Source organism: Erpetoichthys calabaricus, chromosome 6, assembly GCF_900747795.2.
Source record: "Erpetoichthys calabaricus chromosome 6, fErpCal1.3, whole genome shotgun sequence".
NCBI classification, from domain to species: Eukaryota; Metazoa; Chordata; class Cladistia; order Polypteriformes; family Polypteridae; genus Erpetoichthys; species Erpetoichthys calabaricus.
Window position 1 is genome coordinate 3,448,914 of NC_041399.2, and position 23,277 is coordinate 3,472,190.

The following is a 23,277-nucleotide window of genomic DNA, read 5'->3' on the forward strand; positions in this document are numbered from 1 at the left end:
TGTGATCAGGTGACGCAGCAGCCAGTGTTCATACCGAGAATCATTGGAGGCTCAGCTCGAGGATGTAAAAAGAGGATGAATGTTATTGACTTCACAGCACGTGAAGGACTAATTATGTATTTATAACAACGTAAAAAAAAATGATCATACTCCTCATTCTTATTTTCAGGTTCACAGTGGTGGACGATGACACTTAAACTTTAAAATTGAATATATATGTATAATATAAGATTAGGCAATACTAAGTAATAAAGAATAAAGTAAGGTCCGAAGGCCAGGTGGACAGAAAAAAAAAATAAAACTCCAGAAGGCTGGAGAAAAAATAAAATCTGTAGGGGTTCCGAGGCCACGAGACCACCCGGCCCCCACTAGGCATTCTACCTAACATAAATGATCTCAATCAGTCCTCATGGTTTTCAGGCTTCGTGTGGAAGAATTAGATGGTGATGGTCATGCGGCCTTCAACCCATCAATGTAGTGACTGCATGGTGCCCTGATCAGGTGTGGGGCTGCCGATCAACACCACAGAACAGCAGAGAAAGTAGGGGTTAGTATGGAGTGCACAGCCATGATAAAAACGATAATTCAATACATATACCGAATATCAGGGTTACACTAAAATGAAGCTATGAGAAAGCCATGTTACAATAATGAGTTTTAATCAGCGTTTTAAAGTGCTCCACCATACTAGCCTGGCAAATTTCTGTCTGTAAACTCGTATTTCAGATTTGAGGTGCATAACAGCAGAAGGCCGCCTCACCACTTCTCATGGAATTCTAAGCAGACCCTAATTTGAAGATCTAAGGTTACGATTTGTAGTGTAAGGTGAGAGTCATTCTGAGATGGAGATGGAGCAGATTATTGAAGGCTTTGTAAACCATCAGCAGTATTTTAAAGTCAATTCTAAATGGCACCGGTAACCAGTGTAGTGACGCTCAGACTGGTGTGATGTGCTCAGATTTTCTTTTCCTAGTTAAGATTCTAGCAGCTCCATTCTGCACTTGTTGTAACCAGTTAATGTCTTTTTTGGGTGGTCCTGAGAGGAGTGTGTTACAGTAATCAAGTTGACTACAAACAAAAGCGTCAACTCATTTCTCAGCATCTTGCAAAGTTTATAAGGCATCTAACTTTTGTTATATTTCTTAAGTGAAAAAATGCTCTCCTGGTAATCTGATTAATCTGTGATTTAATATTCAGGTCAGAGTCAATAGTTACCCCTAAATTCTTTACCTCTGTCTTGACTTTTAAGCCTCATTGATCAAGTTTATTTCTAATATCCTCATTATATCCATATTTATATCCTATCACTAAGATTTCTCAAGATGGAGGTGCTTTATTTGTCCCCAAGGGTAAAGACACTGATTGTCAATGATGTGGCTGTCATCGGCTAGGACTCCCTAAAACCCTGCAAAAGAGCAATTTGGTTCAACAAATGAACTTTTAAATATGTACTTTGTGGTTTCTGTGGTTTATACCTTTAAATTTGAAATTGTGCACATCGTGTTGTCTTTGGTGCACATTCATCTGAACACTGCAGATTTATACATCAAGAAATGCTTTTTAGTTAAATTAATTAGTTCATTTAAACAACTGTGTCAAATGTACTGACTCCAGGATGATGATGTCCTGTTAATGCTATAATTGTTCCCATACTGTATTAGCTTAAGCGCTCACAGCTGACCTCTCATTTCTTCTCATAATGATGTTACTGTGTGGATTATGGTGACAGATTAACTGTAAAATAACCAAATTATGAAAAACTGTGTCTACAGGAAAAGTACTCTTGCTGTTTGAACACTCCCAGAAACATTCGCGTTTCTGATGGAAATTGTTACCTTTTTATCAAGATACCTATAAATTGACAACTGTGACATTGCTAGTGTTGTGAATGGTTCTTACTGCTTGAAATGACCGTTTTTTTATTTTATTTTTCACATCTGACTGCAAAGCCTCATTTTTAGCAGCCATTCATTCTATATCCTATTGGTCAACTCCCCTAGCTTATCCTTAATTAGCCAATGAGAACTGGTTATTTGAAAAGCCTTTGGAATTCCGTTTGCACCTTGTACTGGATGGACTGGCGTCCCACATGGGATGGACTTTGTTCCCCTACCTGGCCAGTAGGCCAAGAGAAATGTGACACCGTGGGAGATTGACTCCCTTGGGCTGATGATTCCCCCATACACTGACTGGCAGAATCCCTTCTGGCAACCCCAGTTTGGACACCTGCATGGCAGCGTGGTGGTTGTGCACTGTTGGTTTACATGTGGGCCGCCATGGGTAGCTATTCGGAATTGACCGCCTGTGACCAGGAGTTTCTGCTTGACCCAGAATTGCTTCCTGGAGACAATGGATTGCCCACCAGATGTACTTCCGGGTCAGGCTTAAAAAAGAGCCCTCCAGCGAGTCAGGAAAAGAGCTGCACAACACTCGCCTAGGAATACCAGAGAAGAAAGAAGAGAAAGAATTGCATTGCAGTGGTGTGTTGGGCTGAACTAAATGTGAAGAAGCCTGTTAAAGGTACTTTGCTAAATAAAAATATTTGTTTTGAACCCTGGACTGGTCTCGGAGGAGCTGTGAATGAGGTTTGGGACCTGGTGGTGCTCCCTAGTGTCTGAAACAGCAGAAACTTTTTATTCTGGTCACTTGGGTTGCAAGGTACTGACATTCCTAAAGTTCAGTTCTGAGTTCATAAATGGCCAAAATGAAACAGATTTCACAAGAAACATGTAAGTCTTTATCTACAGGTCCTCACTTCCAGTTGGCTTCTTCATTAAACACACAACAAAGGCTGACATGGGCAGAAACACGGACAGGGAAAGCATATTATGGTCATCTTTTCACTGTTGGAGACAACACTGGTACTTGGTGTGTATTTAAGGAAGAAGCCAACTGAGGACTCCTCTTATCCTTCTTTTTCTGTCCTGGCTAGATCCACTTCATCCTCTTCTCTCAAGATAGTTATAAACATCTTTGTATGAAATCTTGGCAGTCTGTCACTTAGAATAACCTTCATTCTGTAAAAGAAAGGAATAGACAGAGGTGGGTAGAGTAACCAGAAATTGTACTCCGGTATAGCATGTGATATTTGCCTGGACACCACCAGTCGGAAACCACATCTTTATAAAATGCACACGTTTATTAAGCGCCAATAAACACAGGTTCATAGTCCCGAACACTAAAACACAATGCACACAGCAGTAATCACCACTATAAGGACTTCTCTCTCTCAGTCCTTGGCCACCTTTCTTCTCCTCCTGGGAGCTTTATCCTACTCCCGCTCCCGACTCAAGCTCCCCGGTTGTTGGAAAGCAGCCCCTTTTATTCCTGCCTGGATGTGCTCCAGGTGACTGATGACGTCCTTCCGGCAGCACTTCCTGGTGTGGCGGAAGTGCTGCCCTTTGCACTGGAAGCACTCCGGGCATCCCTGGCAGGTTCCTCCACCATCTTGCTGAGTGTCGCGGAAGTAACTATTTCCAGGTTCCACGAGGCTTAAGGCGCCCCCTGGTGGTGGCCACGGGTTCCAACGAATTAAAACCTTTTTCCTCTTTTCCCGTGGTCCTCTCCTAATCCAGGGCGGTTGCCCCCTCGTGGCCCGGAAGTTATACGTGCCACCTTCCGGTCCTTCCAGGCATCCCGGCCGGTTAAGGACCCCAGCAATCTGTGACGAGCGTTACTTCAAAATAATATTACTCAAGTAGAAGTAAAAAGTAGTCATCTAAAAAATTACTCAAGTAAGAGTAAAAAAAGTATGGTGAAAAGACTACTCAAGTACTGAGTAACTGTTTGATCATAATAAATGATTTTTCTTATTTTTTAGAAATGTTGTAATAAGACAGACAAAAATATAAAATAATGTACAAATTCTGCTATTTCCAAATAATAAAAAATGAGTAAAATAAATAACATCTTTACAAAATAAAGATGCACAAATAACACAAGTTCCAAATCTCAGTTTTTCACAGCAAAGCTTTGGAAGCCAATACCTACAGTAGGTGACATGTATGTTTGAACAGTGCAAACTACTTACAGTGACAAGATATCCTGACTGTACACTGACAGTATAATATTGCATATGCTCTTGCTCTCCAAATAGATAGATAGATCTTTATTGTCATTGTCACTTTTACAAAGGAACAACGAAATTGAAATAGCACAGCTGATAGAAAATAACATTAGAACAAGGCAGCTTGTGCACGTCCAAGAAGTCTCACTTTATTTACCTTGACTGTCTGTGTCTGTGCATGTTTGGATTAAACGTGCTTGTTCTTCACTCAGTGAAGTGATGGTTAAGCTTCAGCAGCAGCTGGCTCTCATTTTTCATGTACAAGTGGAACCTTGGATTGCGAGTAACTTGGTTTGTGAGCTAAAATTTTTAATAAATTTTGACTTGACAAACGAGCGAGGTCTTGCAATACGAGTAGTCCGTCAGCCGAGCGTCACGTGATCACAACTGAGCTGATGGTTCTTCTCTCTCACTGCGGGATTGTCGGCAATCGTCAGTCGTCGTGCCTCACTCATATAGTCAATATCCGTACGAGCGTATACTGTTTACTACAGCGTTGTAACGTGTGAGTCCCCGTGCTGCACCCCAAAACACGAAGCTGAGTTTCAATACTTTAGCAACACCATCTTTATTCAGCTTGAAACAGGAACAGCGCGGTTATTTATTGTAGCGGGATCTGCCGCTCTCCTGTACACAGTCACAACAATCAGGCAGGGTCATGCCCAGGTTAATGCCTGAGTAATACTGTGCCCTGCGCATTTATAATGTTCCTTGTATCACCCATCAACAGCAGGTGCTTCTAGCATGACCGCAATCTTTTCAGATTCGCTTTTACGGCGAACTGCTACAGCGCTGGGTGCCTGCGGTTGCTTTGGGACGCTCTTCCGCGTGTCGTCCCGTTGGATGCAATCCCACAAGAGTTTAGAAACTCACTCACACCAGCCATGATTCTTTTCAAAGGTAAAGTGCAGGTTAATTTGTTTTATGTATTTTTTCTTTATATTTTGTATTAATCATTTTTATATGAATAGTTTTGGGTTGTGGAATCATCTGAGTTTCCATTATTTCTCATGGGGAAATTCACTTTGATATACGAGTGCTTTGGATTGCGAGCATGTTTCCGGAATGAATTATGCTCACAAACCGAGGTTCCACTTGTATTCTTTCTTTCCCTGTCCGCTGTCTGTGAGGAGTTTGTGCCGCTATGCCGCCACAGTTTGTGTGTGGTTATGTGACTGCAGGGCTACGTCTGATTTGTGAAATGGAGCCATGTGATTATTGTTGCTACGTCTGATTTGTGAAATGGAGCCATGTGATTATTGTTGCTACATCTGATTGGTGAAACAGTCATGCAGTAGATCCACTGGCAGCTGCTCTCTGGCAAAAATATAGCGTATCTAATGGAAGAAAAGTAACGATTTGAGTGTTGCCCAATGTAGCAGAGTAAGAGTAGCGTTTCTTCTTCACAAATATACTCAAGTAAAAGTAAAAATTATGGCGCAGTAAAACTACTCTTAGAAGTACAATTTTTTTAAAAAGTTACTCAAGTAAATGTAACGGAGTAAATGTAACTCGTTACTACCCACCTCTGGGAATAGACCAACATGTTTCTTGAAAAAGCTGTTTCACTTTGGCCATTTTTTGAACCCAGAACTGAACTTTGGCCATGCTAAGACCTTGCAACCCAAAGAAAAACAATTCACTTGCTCTTTCAGAACAACAAGTGTCAGTGGTGCTAATGCAATTACAAAGGTTTTCCCTAATAACCAATTAGCAATTAAAATGACTGATTAAGTATGAGCTAAGGGAGCTGACCACTAGCACACTGATGGAATTGCTTTTGAAAATAGGGCTTTGTAGTCCTATGTGAACGATAAGTTCAGCATCAGTTGTTTCAAGCAGTAATAGCCATTAGCAAGGCTAGCAGTGTCTTAGCTATATTTTAAAATCAATTGCCCCTTTGACATTAGATCCGGGGGAGCAGCCACGGGATGCACACTACGTCCCCCAGAACACTTGGTGGCTGTCCCCCTGTGTTGCATCGGGGCCACAATTGTGTTGGTCTCCATGGCCACAGCCAGGAGGAGCTGCACGGCTTCCTGGGCCCGTCTGGGCTGTGATGCAGCCACACCCGGAAGTGCAGCCTAATTTAGGTCAATTATCACCTGGAGCACTTCCGGGTGGACTATAAGAGCAGGTGACATCCACCACTCAAGGAGCCAGAGTCGGGAGGAGGGAGACAAAGCTGCCAAGAGGAGTGGAGGAAAGAAGAGTGTTGTTTTGGTGTTTCTGTTTCTGCTTTTGGGATGGTGTTCTGTCTGTGGGTACAGGGAAGACGTAGCCCACAGACGAAGAAAATAAAACATTTATTTGTTTTTTTTAAGTGTGCCTCTCGTGTCTGTCTGAGTCGGGTCCGGTGCCAACATAGCGCCTTGTCACACAATCTAAAGGTAACTTGATTGAAAAAGGCATCAATTTCTATCAGAAACATGACAATTTCTAGGTGTGTCTAAACTTTTGATTGGTCGCGTAAATCCGTTGAAATTAAAAAGCAGATCCCTTCACTTTCTACATGCTTTATTGTGTTGTAAATTTAGTTTTAATAAAAGGTGAATAAAGGACAAGCGATCTGAATACTTTGTGAATGCACTGTTGATTGAATGTAATTTAATTTGACCACTTGGCTTATTGAGAGAATCTGTTTAGTGCTTATGTGCTATTTACACAAAGTCAGTGGGTGTCAAGGGTGTTGTCCTGTGGACCCTCTGTGGCTGCAGTTTTTTGGTACAACCAACATTTCTTTTGATTTGACCTCCTAGCCTTACTAAGCAGCTTGGGATTTCCCAGTTTCTGTGTTTTGGGGGGTCAGTGAAAAACTTTGAAAACTTAAGTTTGCTAAATTTTTATTAGAATGTACCAAGCATTTATGTTTATATCGTATACAGGTGCATCTCAATAAATTAGAATATCTTTGAAAAGTTATTTCAGTAATTCAAAAAGTGAAACTCATATATTAATTATATAGATTAATTACACACAGAGTGATGTATTGCAAGCATTTATTTCTTTTCATTTTGCTGATTATGGCCTACAAGCAAACTCAAAATTCAGTATCTCAGAAAATGAGAATATTACACAAGACCAATAAAAAACATAATTTTGAATACAGAAATGTTGGCCTACTGAAAAGTATGTCCATGTGCATACGCACTCAATACTCAGTCGTTGCTTCTTTTGTATAAATGAATGCATCAATGCGGCGTGGCATGGAGGAGCCTGTGGCACTGCTGAGGTGTTATGGATGCCCAGGATGCTTTGATGGCGGCCTTCAGCTCGTCTGCATTGTTGGCTCTGGTGTCTCTCATCTTCCTCTTGATAGATTCTCTATGGGGTTTAGGTCAGGCAAGTTTGCTAGCCAATCAAGCAAAGTGATACTATGGTCATTAAACCAGGTATTGGTACTTTTGGCAGCGTGGACAGGTGCCAAGTCCTGCTGGAAAATGAAACCAGCATCTCCATAAAGCTTGTCAGCAGAGGCAAGCATGAAGTGCTCTAAAATTTCCTGGTAGACTTTTGGATGCACAGCCTTTGGACCAACACCAGCAGATGACATGGCTCCCCAAATCATCACTGACTGTAAACTTCACCCTGGACCTCAAGCAACTCAGATTCTGTGCCTCTCCACTCCTCCTCCAGACTTTGGGACCTTGATTTCCAAATGAAATGCAAAATTGACTTTTCATCTGAGGAGAGGACTTTGGACCATTGAGCAACAGTCCATTTCGTTTTCTCCTCCAGGTAAGACGCTTCTGATGTTGTCTCTGGTTCAGGAGTGGCTTGACACCAGTAATGCTGTGACAGTTGTAGCCCACGTCCCCAATACACACGTCTTTGTGTGGTGGCTCTTGAAGCACCGACTCCAGCCACAGTCCACACCTTGTGAATCTCCCTCAAATTCTTCACAATCCTCTCAAGGCTACGGTTTTCACTGTTGCTTGTGCACCTTTTTCTGCTGTCACAATTTTTCCGTCCACTCAACTCTCCATTAATATGCTTGGATACGGCACTCTGTGAACAGCCAGCTTCTTAAGCAATGACCTTTTGTGGCATAGCCTCCTTGTATATGTTCCCAATGACTGTCTTCTGGACAACGGTCAAGTCAGCAGTCTGATGGTGTGGCCCACTGAACCAGACTGAGAGACCATTTCAAGGCTCAGGACCCCTTTGCAGGTGTTTTGGGTTAATTAGCTGAGTGGAGGGGGACACCTGGGGCCTCATGTATAATGCTGTGCGTAGAACTCACACTATAACATGGTGTAAGCACAAAAGCGGGAATGTGTGTATGCACAGAGAAATCCAGATGCAGGAATCTGTACGTACACAAACTTCCACGTTCTTCTGCTACATAAATCCCGATCAGCGTGAAAAGTAACGCACGTGCATGCACCTGCTGTCCGCCCCAACCCCTCCCAGAATTACGCCTCTTTGAATATGCAAATCAATATAAATAGCCCTTAAGCTCAGCTTTCTGTGAAAAGACAATGGGAAAAGCACGGGGGAAAACAGAATTTCAGCGAATACCAAGTGGAGGCAAAGAAAAACGTACTATTTTTCGGTTTAAACATTGGGATTAACAAGAAACGGAAGTTGATCGAGTGACAGAGAGTGTTGGAGAAACTCGAAAGTTCAAGTTCACAAAGTTGCACAGTGCCTGAAATAAAAAAGAAGTTGCAAGATATCAAAGTCGCTGTGAAAAGCCGAGTCGCATCCCACCGTCTGAGTGTCATATGAAAGCTTATTAGGGTACAGAGAAAAAAAAAATGGGCACACAGCGGGAAAAAAGCACGAAATGTCAACTTTAATCTTGAAATTTCCACTTTAATCATGTAGTTTATTTTGTCATTAAAGTAGAAAATCGTCTTAAAATCGTTTAATTTACTAGTTTCTCAAATCCCATCGTAACTAAACTAGCACGTTAAATGCTTTGTTTTGTATTTGATCTTCTGTGTGCTCTATGTGTGTGAATCACTACGTGCTTCCAGGTTTTGTCTTCCTCCGACAGGACACAGAATCCATTACATTCGTAATATTACAGCTCTTTGGATAATTAAAATACTGAGATGTATACTTGATATAATTTTCAAGCTGATAAGAGTTAAAGCATGTTATTAAACATGGGAATGCGGTGGCGCAGTGATTGTGCGTGACCTTCGATGAAGTTATTGCAGCAGTGCTGTCTCTTTCAAATGTGCTAACCCCTAATTCCTGTCCTTACCTTTTTTTCTCCAAATACCCAAACGCCACACAATCAGCTCTGTAATAGACGTTAAGCCATCTGTAAGTTTATAACGCCGATTCTTAAAAGCTTTTAAGGAACACTGAAATATCTTCGTAGTGCATGTTTAATTATTCTATCCTTCACGCCAGTCCCAGTGAAGCATACAGTGCGAGGCAGGAACGAGTGCCAGATCCTTGCTAGCGTAGCAATACCGTGTCCTTTAATTATTAACAATATAGATTATTTAAATGAAGTTAAGTTTTACCTGTATAATGTAATACAGTAATCCCTCCTCCATCACAGGGGTTGCGTTCCAGAGCCACCCGCGAAATAAGAAAATCCGCGAAGTAGAAACCATATGTTTATATGGTTATTTTTATATTGTCATGATTGGGTCACAGATTTGCGCAGAAACACAGGAGGTTGTAGAGAGACAGGAATGTTATTCAAACACTGCAAACAAACATTTGTCTCTTTTTCAAAAGTTTAAACTGTGCTCCATGACAAGACAGAGATGACAGTTCTGTCTCACAATTAAAAAAATGCAAACATATCTTCCTCTTCAAAGGAGTGCGTGTCAGGAACACAGAATGTCACATAGATAGAGAAGACAATCTCTAGCAAACAAATCAATAGGGCTGTTTGGCTTTTAAGTATGCGAAGCACCGCGGCACAAAGCTGTTGAAGGTGGTAGCTCACACCCCCTCCATCAGGAGCAGGGAGAGAGAGAGAGAGTGACAGAGTTTGTTTTTCAGTCAAAAATCAATACGTGCCCTTCGAGCTTTTAAGTATGCGAAGCACCGTGCAGCATGTCGTTTCAGGAAGCAGCTGCACAAAAGATAGCAACGTGAAGATAATCTTTCAGCATTTTTAGACGAGCGTCCATATCGTCTAGGTGTGCGAACAGCCCCCCTGCTCACACCCCCTACGTCAGAATCAGAGAAAGTCAGCGCAAGAGAGACGGAGAAAAGTAAGTTGGGTAGCTTCTCAGCCATCTGCCAATAGCGTCCCTTGTATGAAATCAACTGGGCAAACCAACTGAGGAAGCATGTACCAGAAATTAAAAGACCCATTGTCCGCAGAAATCCGCGAACCAGCAAAAAATCCGCGATATATATTTAAATATGCTTACATATAAAATCCGCGATAGAGTGAAGCTGCGAAAGGCGAAGCGCGATATAGCGAGGGATCACTGTAAACATATATTGCTGCATTTCATCTTAAAAATAATATCGTCATCATATCTAAATACGTGCTTTATAAAGTGGCTCAGGTTGTGCAATATTGTAACTGTAGTGCAAGTTTACAGTGGGGTAATTGTACTTATAAATACAAACAGTTCTACAAAGAGCACTTGATGGACTGATTGATTGCGTTTAGAGCTCTTGAGATGAAACTCTTTCTGAATCTCGAGTTTCCGTACAGGAAAGGTTTTGAAGCGTTTGCCGTGTGAGAAGCAGTTCAAATAGGAAGCATGGCTGAGGCAGCGTGTGCTTGATGCTGTATACCGATAATTCTCTTTCCGATCAGCTGCTCCGAGTGGTGCAGTGAGAGTAATATGGAAAAAGATGATCTGATATGGTAACCCCTAACGGGAGCAGCTGAAAGAAGTAAAAGAAGGTGCAGTGAGAGTAACAACGCTAAAGCAGTTATGGTATTTGGAATAGTTTGGCCATTCTGTGTACCATTATATTGTTACTGGTTAATTACAATCGGATGCATTAAACTAATAAACAATATGCGGTTAATTTCAGTGTATTTATAAAGCCGTGTCAGGGATGTGGATCTGAAAAGGAAAGGGTAACCACACAGGAACAGTAGCACTGCTTTGACGCTGGGTGCCACCAGTCTGCAAAACCGAGCAGAGAACTTGCGTACGCCAGGGTATGAGGTACCATGGAAATGTGTGTAGATTTACGCCAAGTTTAGGTTTTATACATCGCGATTTGAGCGTGGAAACGTTCATATGCAACATTTCTGTGCGTACACACCATTTATACATGAGGCTCCTGGAGTCTACAATATTGAACTTAGTCACAATATTCTAATTGTCTGAGATACTGAATTTTGAGTTTTCATTACCTGTAGGCCATAACCAGCAAAATGAAAAGAAATAAATGCTTGAAATACATCACTCTGTGTGTAATGAATCTATAGAATATATGAGTTTCACTTTTTGAATTGAATTACTGAAATAAATTAACTTTTCGATGATATTCTAATTTATTGAGATGCACCTGTATGTCACATGGGGAAAATGTCGTTGTGTATGTACTGTGTTTATGTATTTATTTATTTTAATTTGCTTTTAAGATTGTCATCATCATTATGGTTTTCATTCTGCTTTCCTATGTGTTCTGGTTACTAAATGGATTATTTCCAGGGGTCTGACACTGAAGTAGTCACAGCCTTTCAGTATTCAGTGTCATCAGCCTGAGGGTCTGCTCTGCTCGTCGTTAACTGTCATTTTTAGGATGCAATTAAGGGAGCAAAGTACACAGAAAACAACACATTAACTGGAAAACAACCACTTAAATCACTTAATTAAGTAATTGATTTAATTATTAAATGGAATAATTAATTTAATCACTTAAAACTGTATCAAAAATACCAGTGTTTCTGAATGTCTTACAAATGTAAAATTCACAAATTAAGTGGTGGTGAGGAAAATAATATCGAATTAAATGAGATCAATTAGAGGAAAAACGACTGTCGGATTTTGAAATTGGTGGGAACAAAAATGCTTGCAGCCACATGGGATACCCAGGCCTGAGTTTAAGGACCACCACACTCAGTAAATACAGTATACTGTATATCCCAATGTTTGTAAGCATATTTGTTTATTACCATTGCCTCTTCTGTTCTGCTGTTCTTGTTTCCTTGCCAAAAAAGAGTTATGGGCCAGGTACTAAGACAGCTTTAATTTGAATGGTTGTGCCAGGATGCTACTGGAGTTGTTAATTGTGTCAATCCATTGTGGATATAGATGTTTTCCTCAGCACTATGCCAACACAATAAGTCTGTAAATCTAAGTTTGACCTGCTTGTTGTTATTGTGCGCCCTGGCTATGTCAGAGGCTTTTCACCAAGCTCGAGTTATTAATCAAACCTGACTCCTGTTATTGATCAGACCTCAAATGGTCTGCTTTTATGCCACCCTGTTTATATATTGCTGTTTAATTTGCAGCCACCCTGCGTGCACTCTATCTAAGTGACAACGATTTCGAAATCCTGCCTCCAGATATTGGAAAGCTTACCAAGCTGCAGATAGTAAGTAATTTATCTAAATTCGTGAAAAATCAATTCACTTTTCTCGGCCCTTGTAGGTCTTGAATCAAGTCAATTTGAACAGCAATTGGGCTTATTTTGAAGAAATAAACTACAACACCTGGTGCTGCTCTTTGCTCATCAGCTAAGGCTTGACAAGTAGTGAATAACGGGATGTATCAGGGGTATACAGATTTAATGGGGGTGGGCATTTTGCAGTGGGGCAGCTTGTGAATTTGTTGTGTATTTTGATGCAAGCAAAATGTAGCTCATATGTCTGATTCCTATCTCTTTCAGCTTAGTCTGCGGGACAATGACCTTATTTCTTTGCCTAAAGATATTGGTGACCTCACACAGCTGAAGGAGCTCCACATACAAGGCAACCGCCTCACAGTGTTGCCCCCTGAATTGGGTAAGTTCCGTATTTCTGACGAGTCATAAAAATGAATGGAATTTAATTTGCAGAAATTCTTTGCATTTGTAGAAGAGGAGTGAAGGCATCCATTAGCCCTTTGTAACCTTGAAATGATTTGGATTTGTTGTTCATTGACACATTTAAATTCTTTATCATCTCCCAGCGGAGCTGTAATATTTAAACAGTTTGTAACCAGCATTTGTAATAGTGAAATAAATGCGGTGTAGTTATATTGATTACAAGACATTACAAGGGCTTCCCTGTGGTGTCAGTAAAATATCTTTTCAAAAAGATGGGATCTTCTGCACTGCTAATACTGTGGCCTTACGGTGACTTGAGGTGATAATTGAGAATTTCTTAGATTTCAGATCTGGGCTAGGAAGAGATCTGCGTCCATTGTACACAAGTCAGCTAAAAACGAGCTGAAAGGAAATACAGTTTTATCATGTATATGTACTGTGAAGGACAGCCGGGTTCCATGCCCGGCAGGGACGCCCCTGCTGCATCTGTTCAGGGGGAGCAGCCATGGACACTTCAATACCTCCCCCGGGACGCTTGGTGGCAGCCTCCCTGGCGCATGGCTCCATGGGAGATGGAGTCCTCCACAGCCTGGTTGGGGGCTCGGATGGCCGCTAGGGGGAGCTGCATGGAGTCTGCAGCCCGGCTGGTCGAATCTTCAGCCCCACCCGGAAATACAATTAGGACCTGGTGATCAAGCACCTGGAACGCTTCCAGGTGGGCTATAAAAAGGGCCAGCCACCACCACTCAAGGAGCGAGGGTCAGGAGGAGGACTAAGCTTGCAGAGGAGTGGTGGGAGAGCAGAGTAGAGAAGAGTGTTGTTGTTGGGATTGTGCTTTTGGGACTGTGTATTGCCTGTGGGTCACGAGGAAGACGTGCGCCCACGGGTGAAGAAAAATAAAAAGTTCTTGTGTTTTATACGTGCCTCTGTGTCGTTCTGTGCCGGGTCAGGCGCCTATATAGTGCCTTTTCTACAGTACATATGGGGAAAATACAATATCATACGTGAAAGCAGCATTCAGCCTTGAGCCCGTCATGAAATCAACCAAAAAGACAATCTTACTGCACTTTCTACTATACATGTCAATAGATGTGTATAGTAGTTTATTATAAAGAATATTGTATCAATAAAACAGAACTAAAAATCCTCAGTAGTATGTAGCCACTAGTTAGAAAAGAGGGGAAGAGCCCACAACTAATTATTGCTAGGGAGGCAAATCTTAAAATAAAAGATGAAGCAGTCCAGCAAATAACATAAAACCAAAGTAAAATCCTAAAGCTAGTGGTGGTCCATTAGTTTTGTGAGTGGAGAAGATGAAAATCATCTACCACAAAATAAAGACATTAAAAGAAAGAAGCTAGTTTCCCATTTTCTGCCTGATGTATGTGAAAGCCAGGAATAGTGTGGTATGAAGCAAAGTCCAGGAAAGGCTGATCATAAACAGTTAAAGTAGTTAGAGCTGAATACAGAGCAGTTTGTACATAAAACATCAACCAGCCATCCTGCCTGACATACAGTACATACATGACAGGGGTAAGAATCCATTCATTTGACTTGGCAGTAATTACTGGATGATCACAATTCCACATCATTTTACTTACTGAGAGGATAACCTTGGTCACCTGTTTTTTCTAATTCATATAACAAAACCTTCCCTCAAACATTTTGCAGGCATCTCCACACATTTCAGTGTTCATTTTAGATTGAGCTTGTTATAAGATTATTAGCAGTGAGCTTTACTACATGGGCCGTGTCTCTGACATGCTGGTCTAACTCCAGGTGACTTCTGTGTGGAGCTCACTTTTTTACTTTCTCATTTACAAAGTATAGGGAAAGTATTGTAATGGTCCAAAAAATTGACCTCGAGATTTTGATGAATCTTGACATTTTAGACCTCCCTGAGTCCAGTTTACTTTCTCGTAGGGAAAGTATTATAATCGTCCAAAATTCGATTTCGAGATTTTGATGAATCTTGACGTTTTAGACCTCCCCGAGTCCGATTTACTTTTTCATAGGGAAAGTATTATAATTGTCCAAAATTCAATTTGGAGATTTTGATGATTCTCAACATTTTAGACCTCCCTGAGTCCGGTTTACTTTCTCGTAGGGAAAGTATTATAATCGTCCAAAATTAAATTTCAAGATTGTGATGAATCTCGACATTTTAGACCTCCCTGAGTCCGATTTACTTTCTCATAGGGAAAGTATTGTAATCGTCCAAAATTCAGTTTCGAGATTTTGATGAATCTTGACGTTTTAGACCTCCCAGAGTCCGATTTACTTTTTCGTAGGGAAAGTATTATAATTGTCCAAAATTCAATTTCGAGATTTTGATGAATCTCGACGTTTTAGACCTCCCCGAGTCCGATTTACTTTTTCATAGGGAAAGTATTATAATTGTCCAAAATTCAATTTCGAGATTTTGATGATTCTCGACGTTTTAGACCTCCCTGAGTCCGGTTTACTTTCTCGTAGGGAAAGTATTATAATTGTCCAAAATTAAATTTCAAGATTTTAATGAATCTTAACGTTTTAGACCTCTCTGGGTCTGATTTACTTTCTCGTAGGGAAAGTATTATAATCGTCCAAAATTAAATTTCAAGATTTTGATGACTCTCGACATTTTAGACCTCCCTGAGTCCGATTTACTTTCTCATAGGGAAAGTATTGTAATCGTCCAAAATTCAGTTTCGAGATTTTGATGAATCTTGAAGTTTTAGACAACAACAACAACATTTATTTATATAGCACATTTTCATACAAAAAGTAGCTCAAAGTGCTTTACATAATGAAGAGAAGAAAAATAAAAGACAAAATAAGAAATTAAAATAAGACAACATTAGTTAACATAGAAAGGAGTAAGGTCCGATGGCCAGGATGGACAGAAAAAAACAAAAAAAAAACTCCAGAAGGCTGGAGAAAAAAATAAAATCTGTAGGGGTTCCAGGCCACGAGACCACCCAGTCCCCTCTGGGCATTCTACCTAACATAAATGAAATAGTCCTCTTTGTAGTTCGGGTTTTTCACGGAGTCACTTGATGCTGATGGTCGTACAGACTTCTGGCTTTTAATCCATCCATCATTGTTGGAACATCATGGTGCTTTGGGTAGGTGCGCCACCACCAACAGGACACCAGAAAAGGAAACAGAAGAGAGAGTAGGGGTTAGTACAGATTTTGAATGAATAGTTATTATAATGAATTGGATATACAGAGTATCAGGATTAAATTACAGTGAAGTTATGAGAAGGCCATGTTACAGTAATGTGTTTTCAGTAGTTTTTTAAAGTGCTCCACTGTATTAGCCTGGCGAATTCCTACTGGCAGGCTATTCCAGATTTTAGGTGCATAACAGCAGAAGGCCACCTCACCACTTCTTTTAAGTTTTGCTCTTGGAATTCTAAGGAGACACTCAGTTGAGGATCTGAGGTTACGATTTGGAATATAAGGTGTCAGACATTCCGATATATAAGCCGGGGCGAGATTATTTAAAGCTTTATAAACCATAAGCAGAATTTTAAAGTCAATTCTGAATGACACAGGTAACCAGTGTAGTGACATCAAAACTGGAGAAATGTGTTCGGATTTTCTTTTCCTGGTAAGGATTCTAGCAGCTGCATTCTGCACTAGTTGCAAACGATTGATGTCTTTTTTTGGGTAGACCTGAGAGGAGTGCGTTACAGTAATCTAGCCGACTGAAAACAAACGCATGAACTAATTTCTCTGCATCTTTCGATGATATAAGAGGTCTAACTTTTGCTATGTTTCTTAGGTGAAAAAATGCTGTCCTAGTGATCTGATTAATATGCGATTTAAAATTCAGATTACAATCAACGGTTACCCCTAAGCTTTTTACCTCCGATTTGACTTTTAATCCTAATGCATCCAGTTTATTTCTAATAGCCTCATTGTATCCATTATTGCCAATCACTAAGATTTCGGTTTTTTCTTTATTTAATTTGAGAAAGTTACTATTCATCCATTCTGAGATACAAGTTAGACATTGTGTTAGCGAATCAAGAGATTTGGGGTCATCAGGTGCTATTGATAAATACAGCTGTGTGTCATCAGCATAGCTGTGGTAGCTCACGTTGTGCCCTGAGATAATCTGACCTAATGGAAGCATGTAGATTGAGAAGAGCAGTGGACCCAGGATAGAGCCTTGTGGAACACCATATAGAATATCATGTGTCTTTGAGTTATAATTACCACAACTAACAAAGAATTTTCTCCCTGCCAGGTAGGATTCAAACCAATTTAAGACACTGCCAGAGAGGCCCACCCATTGACTAAGGCGTTTCTTAAGAATATTATGATCAATGGTGTCAAATGCGGCACTCAGATCTAAGAGGATGAGAACAGATAAATGGCCTCTGTCTGCATTTACCCGCAAGTCATTTACTACTTTAACGAGTGCAGTTTCTGTGCTGTGATTTGTTCTAAAACCTGACTGAAATTTATCAAGAAATCTCCCCGAGTCCATCCATCCATCCATTTTCCAACCCGCTGAATCCGAACACAGGGTCACGGGGGTCTGCTGGAGCCAATCCCAGCCAACACAGGGCACAAGGCAGGGAACCAATCCTGGGCAGGGTGCCAACCCACCGCAGGACACACAAACACACCCACACACCAAGCACACACTAGGGCCAATTTAGAATCGCCAATCCACCTAATCTGCATGACTTTGGACTGTGGGAGGAAACCGGAGCGCCCGGAGGAAACCCACGCAGACACGGGGAGAACATGCAAACTCCACGCAGGGTGGACCCGGGAAGTGAACCCAGGTCTCCCAACTGCGAGGCAGCAGCACTACCCACTGCGCCACCGTGCCGCCCCCTCCCCGAGTCCGATTTACTTTTTCGTAGGGAAAGTATTATAATTGTCCAAAATTTAATTTCGAGATTTTGATGATTCTCAACGTTTTAGACCTCCCTGAGTCCGGTTTACTTTTTCATAGGGAAAGTATTATAATCGTCCAAAATTAAATTTCAAGATTTTAATGAATCTTAACGTTTTAGACCTCTCTGGGTCTGATTTACTTTCTCGTAGGGAAAGTATTATAATCGTCCAAAATTAAATTTCAAGATTTTGATGAATCTCGACATTTTAGACCTCCCTGAGTCCGATTTACTTTCTCATAGGGAAAGTATTGTAATCGTCCAAAATTCAGTTTCGAGATTTTGATGAATCTCAACATTTTAGACCTCCCCAAGTCCGATTTACTTTTTCATAGGGAAAGTATTATAATTGTCCAAAATTCAATTTCGAGATTTTGATGATTCTTGACGTTTTAGACCTCCCTGAGTCCGGTTTACTTTCTCGTAGGGAAAGTATTATAATCGTCCAAAATTAAATTTCAAGATTTTGATGAATCTCGACATTTTAGACCTCCCTGAGTCCGATTTACTTTCTCATAGGGAAAGTATTGTAATCGTCCAAAATTCAGTTTCGAGATTTTGATGAATCTTGACGTTTTAGACCTCCCCGCGTCCGATTTACTTTCTCGTAGGGAAAGTATTGTAATCGTCCAAAATTCAGTTTCGAGATTTTGATGAATCTTGACGTTTTAGACCTCCCCGCGTCCGATTTACTTTTTCGTAGGGAAAGTATTATAATTGTCCAAAATTCAATTTCGAGATTTTGATGAATCTCGACGTTTTAGACCTCCCCGGGTCCGATTTACTTTTTCATAGGGAAAGTATTATAATTGTCCAAAATTCAATTTCGAGATTTTGATGATTCTCGACGTTTTAGACCTCCCTGATTCTGAAAATACCATTTTTGGAATTATTTTTGTGTGTCTGTCTGTGTGTGTGTATGTGTGTAAACATGATAACTTGAGTATGTTTTCACTTAGGTCACCCTAATTTTGCATACAAATATTAGGTACAAAACGTAGATTTCTATTGTCACGGGCGGCTGGGTGCCATACCGAGCCAGGACGCCTATATAGTGCCTCTGCTAGGAGAGGACAGCTGCCCTGGTTGCTATGGGGGTCATGGGAACTGAGCTGGGAAGCTCAACCCTATAGGGGCCGTGGCCACTGCCAGGGGGCGGGTTCTGGTTCCTGAAGCCTTGGAAGCCAGGACTTCCGCCACACCAGGAAGTGCCGGCGGAAGTTCATCAAGGGGCACCTGCAGCATATCCGGGACAGCATAAAAGGGGCCGCCTTTCCAACAGTCGGGGAGCTGGTGTCGGGTGGGAGAAGGCGACCAGAAAAGGACCATTGAGAGAGCCAGAAAGAGAGGTGCGGGACTTTACTTGTAGATACCGTAAATAAACGTGTGGTGGATTTAAGATGGGGTCTGTCTGTCTGTGGTCGGGTTGGCTTTCACACTTTCAACTTTTGAGCTATTTCTGTTAACTGCAAGTGGTGATTTTTTATTCATGCAGCTGCGGAGTCTGATTTATTCAACTTTACTTTTATAATAATTGTTCCATATATACTTAATTTGATTTGTTGTTGATGGGTTCTTTGATGTACATAATATAAAGATAGAATTATTCTCTTGCAGTTCACTCTTCAAATATCCATCCCCATATATGAGTATACGAGAAAGTTCTGATTTTTTGACTTTTTACATCTCTGTCTAACGTCAGGTTTCTTTCAGAATTTCAAGCACTTTCAGTCTTATTGGTTCATCCAGAGCAGGTTGTAGACTTCATGAAGTTGCTGTTTTTGTGGCAAAAAATGGGTACAGACAATAAATAAATGGAATTTTATTTGTCTCATTGAAACCAAGTACTGTTTTTAGTTCTTGTGCTTGCTTATGACAAAATACTTAATGGATGACATTATCCCTCCTGCTTAGAAATCTGAAAGCCATGAGCAGTAGAAACAAATCTTTACACAGGATTTTTTTTGTCAGATGTTTACTGTTAGAGATATGTCTTAATTTTGCATTTTCCTCCAAAAGCTGATTATAGACAAATCTAATTGGAAATGTCTTGGTAAAAATGCAGCTTTAAATAATTATTGGAAATTAAATATCCTAAATGAAATTTGATCTTACATGTGCTGGCTTTAAACAGTGATTGTTAAATATGTATAGTCTGATGGCTCGCAAACGTCTTTCTTGTTTCAGCTGCCGTTTGATGTATTCCCAGCATGTTAAATTCATTTGCACAAATGACGTACTTCTGTACCTTCACCAGTGGAAGTCACTGTCCTGACAAAATATTAGGCCAGTGTCATTTTATTTTCCATAGTGATACTTGATTCAGGCTTCCAGTTGTTTTTGTACCTCATCAGTATGTTCCATCATGCTGTCGTGTCACACTGTTGAGACAATACTCTGTCCCATACTTAGTGTATTGATTGTTTTAGAACTGAATAAGGACATTTTTATTTTTGTAGTTGACCTAAAAATCTTCCTTTCTAAATATGCTGCTGCATGACACCATCGTTTTGCAGTCTTCTATTATATAGTTCTTAATTTGTTCAGGGCCAGTCATTGTAATGCTCTTGTCTGTCTTCTCAGGTGTCCTTCAGTCAATCACATTGGATATTTTGCTGTGCATACCATCACAATGAATAGATTTCAAAACAAAAAAACTTTAATACAGAATCATTCAAATACACGATAAGTTATACATATTTACTTTTACGGCTAACGCCTTTATCCGAGATGACTTATAACATTTATGATACAATTGATTCCATTTCTCCTGGTTTTCCAATTGGAGCACAGGCAGGTCAGGTGACTTGCTCAGGGTCACACAGTGTCAGTAGTGGGATTTGAACCCACAACCTCAGGGTTTTAAGTCCAGAGCCATAACCACTACACCACACTGCCTCCCATATATTATGAGCAGCCCTACAAATGTGAAAATGTATCAATTATAGATGTGACAGTTGAGGGCTGGGCGAAAGCATTGTTGTTTAAGGGCACAGATATTGGCTCAAAAGTCTTCTCGATGCTTAGGGATGTCTGTCACATTATTGATGGGCAGCAATTGCATGCTGTTTCTTCAATCTAGTGATATTTTCAAAATGACTTTTTTGTAATCCAGAGGTTTGCTATGATGGGGCATTTTTTCATCCTTTCTCTCTACTTACAGTACTCTCTTATAGACATTGCAATAGCAAAGCTTTTCACAGATTGGATAGAATCTCCCCGTCAGCGCTCGGATCTGTGGAGTTCTAACAGGATGATGGGTCACATTCTTAACCATGAATATCTTGCTGGGGTTTTGTGAAGACTGTTTAATCTACAAAGAATCTGGGTTGTGCTATGTTCTTTCTATTTACTAATTATGAGCTAAAAATTCAACACCTCACTCTTCAGACCTGTGTCTCTACACATTTCAAACCACGAGTTTCACGGATGGTTTCGTGGACATCAAGATACATATATTTTAATGGCACGGACTGCCTGCTGTTAAACATTACTGGAATAGATGGATTTCATATCGCATCATGCCTGTCAAATCCATGATAACAGATGAGCTCCACTCAAGTGTTAGACTCACCTTATAATTAAATTGGATGTACTAGAATATACTTTGGAGTATTAGCATAGGAGTCGAGTACTTAATATTTTATGAACGTTCAATATCATCCATCCATCACTCTATTTTCAGACTCGCTTATCCTGAGCAGGGTTGCTGGTTGTCTAGCTCATGGCAGAAACAAACATCTGAACTTGGCGCCACACCATCGCAGGCTGAACAGATTGACTTACAAACACATACTATGAGCCATCCGTTATTTCACCGAGTAATATTTTCAAATTTTCCTACTTCCATTATCTCTAACCTGCTCTGCATGTGTAGCACGGGACTTGCTTCCAAAGGTTGTCGCTCAGTAATGCCAGTTCACCCTTCCAGCATGTCTTTGGACTGTGGGAGGAAACCAGAATACCTGGAGGAAACCCACATGAACATGGCGAGAACATGCAAACTCCATGTAGGGAGCACCCGGGATGTGTACCTTGGTCTCCTTATTGTCAGGCAAATATTTTAATTTGACTTGAAAAATATTTCCAAAACACACATTCCATTAAATAAAAAAATCTTTTGTAAATAGATGTATATATCTGTGTCCAGCAGGGAGTGTTGAGAAAAATCATTCTGCTTACAGTACTGCCTCCAGGCCACAATGGCAGCAAAACAACAACAAACGATGATCACAACACAAATAATCATTTTAATACTTCTATAAAAGAGTCAATTGGCATAGAAATGCAAAACCAGGCTCTACCAGGAGACCCCGGTAAAAGTTGACCATGATGAACACAGCAGCTAGCCGAGTTGTTCAGAGTGCTGTTGTCTTTTCCGGATGCTGTCAGAGGATGTAGAATTTTGGTGAGAAGAAGGTTACAGAAAATGTCCCAGAGTGCAGCAGGTCAGAAGCTGTGCTGTCACTGCATGCTTGGGGTTTAACGGTTGTGGTGTCTGAAATGTCCAGGATGTGATACTTTTATAAATTTAAGATAATATGGTTTCTGTACAACAAGACAATCCATTCAATGGAACTCTCTACCCAAAAATGTATGTATATATAATATATACACTAGGGGGCTTTGCCCCCTGCTTGCTTCGCTCACCAACCCCAAACCCCCAACCCCCCGCCAAGCGCCGTTGTGAAGAGAGGGGCTGAACGTACCCCAAGGAGATGCGGGCGCTCCTCCGAAATCCCTCTTTAACAGTAATACAATGGGAATCAAATAACAGTTGTTTTTTTTTTGTTTTTTTTTTTACCTCCTCTTTGCTCGATCAGCTGCTGCTGCCTCTGCTCCTGTGTGGTGTGATCTGCATTTCGTGTGGTGCTTCGAACGTTTTAAAGTCACTGCCTTGTCTCTCTTCTCCCCCAGACATTCTCAAATACTGTTCGAACTCTTTTTGCTGTTCCGTTATTTCACCGAGTAATATTTTCCATTTGTTTGCGCTAATGTGAGCGTTACTCTCATTTTCTTGAGACTTTCGAATTTTCCTACTTCCATTATCTGCTAACCTGCTCTGCATGTGTAGCACGGGACTTGCTTCCAAAGGTTGTAAGTTTGATGTGACTTGCCTGTCTTGTGGGATGTGAAAGTGTCTCTCAATGATCTCTCTTCAAAAGGTCACGTCTCGTCACAGTCTTGTCACAAGTTTTTTTTTTTTATTATATATATTGTGAGATTTGCCCGGACACCACGAGTCGGAAACCACATCTTTATCAATTTCACACGGCTATTCATCACAAATAAACACAGTCCCAAACACCACACAATGCACTCTGCAATAATCACCCCAATTCCAGACTTCACAATGTCCTTAGCCGCCTCTACTCTCCTCCTGGGAGCTTCG

General features: G+C 40.7%; 1 protein-coding gene across 2 annotated transcripts in view; it reads left to right on the forward strand.

The window, feature by feature from the left end:
- rsu1 (Ras suppressor protein 1) overlaps positions 1 to 23,277 on the forward strand; it is a 346,780-nt gene that overhangs the window by 173,892 nt on the left and 149,611 nt on the right. For both annotated transcript variants that reach the window (XM_028803367.2, XM_028803366.2), the window contains exons 6-7: positions 12,471 to 12,553; positions 12,848 to 12,962. In XM_028803367.2, coding sequence (XP_028659200.1) covers positions 12,471 to 12,553; positions 12,848 to 12,962 — 198 coding nt within the window. The remainder of the gene's footprint in view (positions 1 to 12,470; positions 12,554 to 12,847; positions 12,963 to 23,277) is intronic.